We start from the raw sequence: 10,142 nt of genomic DNA, 5'->3' as shown, positions 1-10,142 counted from the left end.
AAATAAAATATTGATTAATTTATCTTTCTGACTGTCTATCTGTAAATAAACATTAGGCTATATAATAATATATTAATCCAAGCCTACAATACAAAGTATTTATAGCCTAGTTTGTTCATTTTTACTCCAATTTTGAGTTTGCTGGTATAATAATTGCTTTTACTAGGCAGACTTGACATATTGGTCTAATATATGTATAAAAAGATTACTCAAAAAGGACATAATGACATAAATTAAAGTTATTTACTTAGAAATATAATGTGCTTGGGTCACACAGCCTGACTGTATTGACTGCATTGGTTTAGCGTATGGGTCTGTCATGTGATTAAGGAACGACTCAAAAACCTGAAAGACTCATGAAGTGAACTAATCAATTATCTTTCCGGCTCAGACTGCATTGACTGAAACAGGTGAACTACTACTAGCAGTACAGAAACTATAGAATATTGCGCATGCGCGACTGAACGAATCACCCCCCGAGACGACTCGTTCTTTCTGAGTCACATTAAAGATTTATTCAAAATGAACGAATCGTTCAAGAACGACACATCAATATTGTTAACTAACTTGAAAATATGAAACATTTAAAATGTAAATAATTATAAAATATAAGAAATGTGTTACATCATATATTTTACCATGTATGTGTTTATAATGCATGAGTAAATATATCTGCAATATATTATGCATGCAGTAGCATATCTGATCACATATAAATCTATATATTATGAAGTATATTACTGAATATAAAAACATTACATACATTATTATTTATTAGTAAATATATTATCACATATTTTTCAATACACGAAAAGCTGTATTATTCAATAAACTGTAATTTATATTATTCAATAATTTTTTTTCTGTATATTTTCAAATATACTGTTAAATAATTTTCTTTCCATAAGGGTTACTAGCCTACACACCCCCATAACTAGCCACTAAAGAGTACGCTAAAGACTGCATCAGTTGCTAGTGCACCTCTTGAAATCAGCGGTTTACACGTACAGCTTTTACTAGCCTACGATAGATAGATAGATAGATAGATAGATAGATAGATAGATAGATAGATAGATAGATAGATAGATAGATAGATAGATAGATAGATAGATAGATAGATAGATAGATAGATAGATAGATAGATAGATAGATAGATAGATAGATAGATAGATAGATAGATAGACAAAAAACATTTAGTTGCTGCTTTTGCTTTAAGAAACACACAAACATTATGTCCTTAATGTCTGTGGTTTCATTTGCCTGAGAAGTGCACGCTTGACTTGGCAAGGTTTGTCATGACTCAGTGTGCCAGAGGAGAAATGCAACAATAAACAGTTAAAAGAAGGCTACTCGCCAATCACATCTCATTTTCATAAAATGCTAAAACTTTTTTAAAAAGCAAATGAAATAATGAGTTCAGAATGTACGAGAGTCTCATAGTGAGCAGTTTTATAAGCTTATATATTGGATCTGTATGAACATGTCAGGCTTTGATGTCTTCTTAGGTGAGACGTCTGTTGACAATGACATACATCCTAGTTTGCAGCATCAAGGCATTTGATGTGTGAGACCACAAAGTGATGAGTATGTTCATATCATTTTAAATTCTGCTGACAGTACAAGGCAGAGATGTCAGATTCTCACATCTGCAATCACTGCAGTGGATGACACCCTTGTTTACATCAAGCCTGTGGGTTAATGTGACAGCTGTAATTGTATAATCACAAGGTTTCTTATCTGCGTTTGGGGTAATCATGCTGTGTAGACACAGCTTGATAGCAGACGTCCTGTTTGAGCACAGGTGCTCGGTGTCTTACAGGTCCTTGCAGATGCCCTAGTGTGATTTCCTCGTCCTCCGCCCAGCCAAGAGGAAAGCACCTTGAGTTAATGAGAAATAAAAGCCTCTGTTAATGCTTATCAGAGCAAGCAGAAGAGCCGTCCAACCATAATCACCTCCTCCAGGCTCCACCATCCACCCACCAACCCTTTTGTCTAGGTCACGGGTGAAAAACAAAACACTTTGGCCACCTTCACCACGCATTGGCAGCAGTATACATGCAGGCTTTAAATTTACAATGCAGCCCTTTGCTATTGAGAAGTCTCTGAAAGGTGATGTTAACTGTTACACTTTTTAGTAAATCTCTCAATACGCAAAACAGAACAGGGTGAACCTTGCTTTTTAAATCAATCAATCAATCAATAAAAAATGCATATATTTATTGTTGGGTGAAACTGAGTAAAAAAAAAAAATGTAGTTATATTGCACTCCAGTAAGAAGTTATATTTTGCATAAAGCATATTTTAAGTCCACATTGTACTGTGACATTATTTTCATGACAATTAAGTACATTTCAATTCAATCTTTTTTTTTTTATCTACACCACTATAAATTAATAAATGTTTAAAGTGAGCATGAAATTAAAATTGACAGTTCTTTTTTCTTTCTAGAATATTGTAGTATTTATTATAAATGATTTATCCATGCACATCATGCAAAATTCATGTGCCCTCACAATGTTTAGTCAAAATAACTTCCCTCTTGCAGCATCTTCTCTTCTCTGATGATGCGTTTATTGTCGCGAAGGCGGGACAACCTGTCACTCACATGAGATCGACCAATAGCAAACCACAACCATCCAATCAGTTCGCAATGGAATTATGAAATTTAAGTCCTGCTCTACATTTTTTCTTGTTCAAGAATCCATTTCACTCAGATATAAATCATAATGGGGACACAGCTTCTGTTTCAAATGATTAAATTAAGACAAATACTAACTTTATATATAAATCCTTTACAATTTAAATAATATATAATAAAATATTGATCTCAAAATGATTTTAAAACATCACTATTGCTATAATTGTTTTATTTGAGCTGTATACACATTAATAATTCAACAGTCTGGTTCTGATTGTTCTAATGTATTGCATCAGTGATGTTTGATAATGCACTGGTTTGGTTAAGTGCTCTTCTCTGACAATTAACAGTCACTCAGGGGTGGATGTTAGAAATTTGCGGAAATGTGTTGTTAGGGTTAATGCAGAACCTTTGTGGAAAGATCGGGTTGATCTGAAGAGACCAGAATGGATAACGAGCTGTCAGAGGAGCTCACAGAGTGCGCAGTTACTGATCCATTAGACAGAAAGCCATTCATACGCTGCCAATACACACACTTTAAAGTGACAGGCATAGAACAAACACACGGTTGTGTGAATCAGAATTAAAGCACTTTACAAACAATGCACACATGATGCAAACACACACACACACAAACAATTACCGAAAACTAGTCAAACATATGTCAAAAACATAAGTTCAGGTCACAAATTATTTTTTTTCCATTACATTAATGAAAACTTTGTTCCAGTTAAATGATTGGAACTGAATAATTAAGTTCTTTATGGTTTTGAAAATCTCTTATGCTCACCAAACTGCATTTATTTGACACAGTAAAACAGTAATATTGTGAAATATTATTACAATTTGAAATATCTGTTTAATATATTAAAAAAAAAAAAAAAAAAAAAAAAAAATAATTTATTCCTGTGATGGAAAAGCTGAATTTTCAGCAGTCATTACTCCTGTCTTCAGTGTCACATTGCCCTTCAGAAATCATTCTAATATGCTGATTCGGTGCATTTTTTTCAGGATTCTTTGATGAATAAAAAGTTCAAAAATAACATTTACTTGAAATAGAAATCTTTCCTAACATTATGTCTTTACAGTCACGTTTAAAGCGTGAATAAAATTATTATTTAAAAAAAATAAATAATAATAATCTTTGAATGGTAGTGTATCATGCTTTCCACAAAAAAAAAAATATATATATATTAGTGCAAATGTTTTCAGTATTGATGGAGATTTCTAAAGGGTCATGTTGCACTGAAGTCTGAAGTAATGGCTGCTGCAAATTTAGCTTTGCCATCACAGGAATAAATTAAAGGGGTTCTTGATTATTATTTCACCTTTTTAACCTTATTTAGAGTGTAAAATTGCTGTCTGAGCATAAACAATCTGCAAAGTTACGATGCTCAAAGTTAAATGCAAAAGGAGATATTTTCCTTTACAGAAATCGCTTTTTAAGGACTACAACGAGCAACTGGTAGGGACTACAACGAGCTTCTTCCCAGGTTGGTGACATCAGGAACCCCAAAATGTACATAAACCCTGCCCCTGGGAGCATGCAACAAAGGGAGTGAGGCCATGTTGGGCTGCTTTAGAGAAGAGGAAGAGTTGTTGTAGAAAAGCATTGTTGGCATGTCGTCATTTTACGCTGGACTGCTTCACAAATGAGGGTCAATTCAATGGAACAAAAGATTAACATGATGGCACATGCTAGTCGATGAGTTGAATCAACTCCACAGCAACAACATACATTTATCCACAAACCATTCAGAAACGTCCAGATGCATTCTAAAAGTCTCTCCAAGTCTCTCTGTGTCCAAGTTTGAACAACGTAAGGCTGAACATTCTTAATGACAATCCTTATTGTGGCTGCTAGAGATTCTCCAGCTTTGTTGTTGTTAAGCAACTGAAGCTTGAGCTGTTAAAACTGTGCCCTCTTCTAGAAAGGGGGCCAGGAGCTGCAGCTCATTTGCATTTAAAGGGACAAACACATAAAAATTGAGTGTATTTTGAGCTGAAACTTCACAGACCCCTTTAAATTTTAAAATGTATTCAAATATAAAGCATGTTCTTTCAAAATGTTATAACATTTCACACTATTTCTGTTTTATAATTAGACAATTTTAATTATTCTAAACTTCTGACCAGTAGTGTATCTATAATATTTTTTTTTTTTTGTTTTGGGGGAGGGGATTGTCTATGCAAAAGTGTAAATCCTTTATTTAGGACCATTAAGCTATGCTTTATGTCCAGTAATTCCAGAAAATATTTGGTGTCATATCGCATTTCTGCACTGCTAAAAAGCATCTATCTCTCTTACTTTTTGGCTAAAGTCCTGCTACAGCACGAGTGACAGACATGGTGACACTTTGCCAACTGTGATACTCCAGACAGCCTCAAGGATGGAGTAATGTACCCGGCCAAGATGCCCATTTGGAACATGATAGCTCATATCTGTTGCACACCTCAAACCGGCTTACCATAGGTTGACAAGCACAATTAGGCCACTTTGTCAGGCACCCACTGAATAAAATAATCATGGTGCATCACTCGATAACAGCTATCACTTAGGCTATAGCCCTTCTGATGCATGCATTTTTGATGACTACGATGCTGCTTTTCAGTCTAGTGTTGATAATAATGCTAAGTTAAAGGGTTAGTTCAGCCAAAAATAAAATCTTTGTCATTAATTACTCACCCTCATGTCGTTCCAAACCCGTAAGACCTTTGGGTTTTATATCAGAACAGCAGCTCATTATTGGCCAGCTCCTGCGTTAGCAGCACATGTATGGGTCATTGTGCTCACTTGAACAGCATTGTCAAATACTGAGCCAGCATTCTGACGCAGAACCAGGAAGCACTGCACTGTGTTTACTACATGAACAGCATAGGAGACTGAGAGGTAAGAGAAGAAATTGTTGAATAAAGTCATTATTTTTGTTTTGTTTTTGTACACAAAAGTATTCTCGTCGTTTCAGGTTGAACCACTGTAGTCACATGGACTATTTTAACAATGTCTTTACTACCTTTCTGGGCCTTGAAAGTGGTCTATTGTAGGCCAGAAACCTCTCGGATTTCATCAAAAAATATCTTATTTTAAATTTTATCTTATTTATTTAAATTTGTGTTCCGAAGATAAACGAAGATCTTACGGGTTTGGAACGGCATGAGGGTGAGTAATTAATGACAGAATTTTCATTTTTGGCTGAACTAACCCTTTAAGATGGAAAGCAGGAGGTTAGATTTTAAAGAATAGTGATCAGTAATACATTTCATGTGGCTAAAGGGTGGAGGATGGGTTACTGTAATGAAATACCACAAAATTGAATTATCTCCAAGCGTTAAAAGCTACATGCTCCACTTGACTGGAGAAAATGACTGAATGCTGAGTGCTCCCGTTTGAACTCGAATAACCTTTTGGTGGAAAAGGGACTTTTCTATGACCACCATCCTACCACAGGAGCAGGCAGCTTCAGCTTTGCCACCAAAATAAATCCTTCTTTTATGTCCCTTGACACCTGAGTGTTTAAGGAGCCTATTAACGGCCTCTATTTGTCTGTATGATTGTGCCAGTAAAGTTATTTTACTGTGTCATAGCGGAGAGGAAATTTCCAGGCACCATGTTGGCTATTAAATAATGACCCATAGTTGTTGAAATTGTTCTCCAAAAATACTGTTCAGGGACCAGTTTTAAGACAGACAGCAAAAATTGCAATGGGTTGAAAAAGGCTTTACCTGCCAAGAGATTGTACAGATAAGGATGAAGTAACATTAGACCCTGTAGACAGCTGGTGTTCACAATATAGATTGGATTGCAGGGGCCACACTGTGAACAGATACAGCAAATCAATGATGGCATCACAGAGCATACATGCTGTGTTATTCTATATGTACAAGACTACAAAGAATTGATATTTTGCTTATGTGTTAAATATTTCATAGTGCGACAATTATAAATAAAAATCTATGTCCTAATTATAAATGTAAATGTTACTTGCAGCAGTCGGTTCTCGTTGATTAGTAAACTGTGCATAAAGGTTAGCAGTCCATGAGCATGCAAGTAAACTGTGAGCAGTAGAACTGTATTCATTAATTGATAGTCCAAAGTAGTGGTCACAGTATGTTAAGCATAAAAAAAAAATCACTTTCAATCCTGCAACAATTTCTCTTCATTGTTGTTGGCTGTGCACATAGAGTACAATGGGAACAAGACAGCCAGAGGGTTTAAAAGCACAAATGTGAAGCTTGTATTTTTGTTTTGCACTTTCATTAATTTTGCAGTTTGTTATTTTGGATGTTATGTCGTCTGAATCTTCTTTCTAGGCAGAAGAATTCTTGTTATGTAAGACCTGGTAGAGTTTGCTCAAAGTCAACATTGCTTCATGAATAGATTTGTCCAATCCCTTCCATGTCCCTACCTGACTTCTACATAGAAAGTTGAAGCGAACATAATCAGATTTACTGTTTTTACTTTTAACCTTAGGTTGTTTTAAGAAATTATTTGTTTATAGGTTTAACTGATTTGGTTTATTCCTGTATATTTTTCTGGATGCATAATTCTTATTCTCACTTAATATTCAACACTGTTATTAGTTTGACACGCTGACACTATTGGATGAGAACGGAACTGAGCTGGGCGATGACATCACTGATTTCTACTGAACTGCTTTATAGATTAAATTAATTCATTTAATAATTGATTATTTTTACAATGAAACTGAACCAACACTGAACCGACTTCAGCTGCACAATGACACTATTTTCCTTTAGAGTTGCTGTACAGCCAAAATGAACTCTGTTTGCATCACTGAATCAATTACAGTTACACTGTGAAGCTGCTTTGAAACAATCTGTATTGTATAAAGCGCTATATAAATAAAGGTGACTTCTATTATCTATTGTTGTACTTCAATTTATTCTATCATTTTCTATCTCTCTCTCTTTTTTAGGTGTTTACTTTTATATTGCATTGTAGCACTTTGAGTATGAGAACAGTAATTTATTGTTTTGTTATAACTATTATAGTTGGGAATGGGATGTTCCTTATTATCCATCCCCAAAAGTGTGTTTATTAGAATATGATTAGTCACATATCAGTACATATAAACAGCAGCCGCAATTCAATTGGCAATTCTAGTCTTTCAACATTGGCACATAATTCTAAAGCTAAAAACACTGACCTTTCGATATGTGGATACTTCACAAATATAGGGGTGAATTCAGGGTGATTGGGACACTTTTTGCCATTGAGATGAATTGGAAAAAGTGGCCCAATCAATCTGATCTCACCTTATGTGTTTAATACATTGACTTTTAAGTAACATTTTAAGACAAGTACGATTTCTCTATTGCTATTTTTACATCCCTGCTGAACAGTTTTCAAGGCATCGTGCTTTATTTAACTTAGGTGCCCCCACAGAGCATGTAAGAGTTTCTAAAATGCTTTGGACAGTGTTCTCACATTAGGTTCATTTAGTCTCCACTCTGTCATAACTGAAAAACTACACGGCTCTATCTCTCTCTCTCTCACTGAGGGAAGTGGGCGAGGTTTTGCTCACCTCAGGGATGCTGCTAGACAGCACTTGATCGCATTTGTAGTGTAGACGTCGTCAGGGGAGCTGCTGGGAGAGAAAATGCTGCCGGGCTGAACACTCACTCTCTGGCCTCACGGACTGCTTTCCTCGATGGCTGAAACGGTTTCCCGAAGCGAAGTGAATCCAAACTATGAATTGACTTTATGCGGCTATTAAACCGGTCCGTTTTGGAATGACAGACTGTTATTCGTTTCAGATTAAAATGGAAACAAACAGAAAACAACTTAAATCAAAGCGATATAATTTTACCGTGGGGCTGATGTGTTTGTTTCTTTTGTCCGCTGACGCTTATGATTGTCCATATACCTGCAGATGTTATGACAGATCCGTGATCTGTGTGGACTCGGAGGAGATCAAACTACCTCTCAAAGTGCCCAGAATGACCCAAAACTTAACTTTAAACAGAAACAATATCTCCGTTTTATCCGACAGAGCGTTTTCAGCCAACGGGACAGATATGGAGTTGCTCGCGCTGTCACTGGAGGACAACAACATACGGGAGATCAAAAGTTGTGCGTTTTGTGGACTCCCCCGACTTCTTTCCTTAGAACTGAGTCACAACCGTTTAATGGCTGTGGATGCTGGGGCTTTTTCTGGATTGGGACAGCTGCGTAATCTTTACCTCAGTAACACCTTAATGGCTCCGGGCGCGAGCCACTTACGAAGAGCACTCTCCACTGCCAGTTTGTGCAATCTTCAGACACTGGACCTGTCTGGAAATCGTTTGAAAACAATTCCTCTTTCTGGGTTTGACAACCTCAGTTTAACCACATTAATACTGACAAATAATTCCTTCGCGACCTTGGATACACGCGATTTATCAATGTTAAACGAATTCAGTGAAATAAGTATTTACTTATCAGACAACCCCTTCGAGTGTAAATGTGACAAACTGAAGGAGTTTAATGATTGGCTTAACAATAGCACCCAATGCAAAGATGCGGATAATCTGAAATGCGCGCAACCCAAAGAGAAGAAGGATATATATGTGCTGAAAGTGTGCAGACAACAAGACTTGGGTTCTTATGTGCTTCTTGGCATTGTGTTAGCCCTCATCGGAGTTGTGTTCCTCATGGTGTTGTACTTGAACAGACGAGGTATTAAGAGGTGGCTCAATAACATCAGAGAGGCCTGCCGGGATCAAATGGAGGTGTATCATTACAGATATGAACAGGACTCCGATCCCAGACTAGCAAACGTTGCCGTTTAAGAGGAACCTCGTGACAACATCTCCTGGAACTCTTTGCAGAGACGCTACGAAACTGGAGTTAAAACTGGACTTTTCGAGACTTTTCGAGACAAGTGCCCTCTGTAAAGTTGACCAAATCAACTATCAGCAGTTAGATACTTTTAAAATGAACTTTATTGCTGTCTCATTTTAAATGTAGCACCATCCTAGTCGCATTTGTTAACATCATTTAGGAAAAGTACATTACAAAGTAAAAAAAGACATTACAATAATGTATGCATCAAGGAGTAATGGTCAATTTAATAATTGTTACTTTTCTGAAACAAGACATCCTTAATGACATACGCTGCTAACAAATGTGACCTCCGCAGGGCGCTTCCAAGATAATGGCCCTTTAATTTCAGTAACTCATCTTGCACTCATGGGCGTGTCCATTTTTTTTTTTTTTTTTTGTAAGTAAAATGTTCTTGGAATGAGAATGTCCCTGCCTCTGCCTGTAACTATCAATCAAGGGGGTTGGGTTGTTGCTGGATAAAAATGCCATTGAGATGAATGGGAATGCTAACGGATAGCTTTCTCAGGTATTATAGATCTCATTGCAAGCAATAGAAAGTAGCAAATCATGGTTCAAGACTGTGACATAAACTGAACTCTTTTGGCCATTTTTTAAAAGATCCTTAACAAGAAATTTGTTGTCAACACAGGAAAGAAAACAGGGCTTATTAAGTAATTT

At 36.3% G+C, this 10,142-nt stretch overlaps 1 protein-coding gene across 1 annotated transcript; it reads left to right on the top strand.

Moving 5' to 3' along the window:
* Positions 1-8,273: 8,273 nt before the first annotated feature.
* On the top strand, positions 8,274-9,430 carry tpbgl (trophoblast glycoprotein like). Its single transcript, XM_067399189.1, has one exon. It carries the CDS (start codon positions 8,393-8,395, stop codon positions 9,428-9,430), a length of 1,038 nt encoding a protein of 345 aa, XP_067255290.1. The 5' UTR covers positions 8,274-8,392.
* The last annotated feature ends 712 nt before the right edge of the window (positions 9,431-10,142 follow it).

Source organism: Chanodichthys erythropterus, chromosome 10 (genome assembly GCF_024489055.1).
Source record: "Chanodichthys erythropterus isolate Z2021 chromosome 10, ASM2448905v1, whole genome shotgun sequence".
NCBI classification, from domain to species: Eukaryota; Metazoa; Chordata; class Actinopteri; order Cypriniformes; family Xenocyprididae; genus Chanodichthys; species Chanodichthys erythropterus.
This window is presented reverse-complemented; position numbering and strand designations above follow the sequence as displayed.

Excerpts from the sequence above, each read along its gene's own strand:
- tpbgl (XM_067399189.1), top strand. The coding sequence starts at position 8,393 with ATGACAGACTGTTATTCGTTTCAGATTAAAATGGAAACAAACAGAAAA.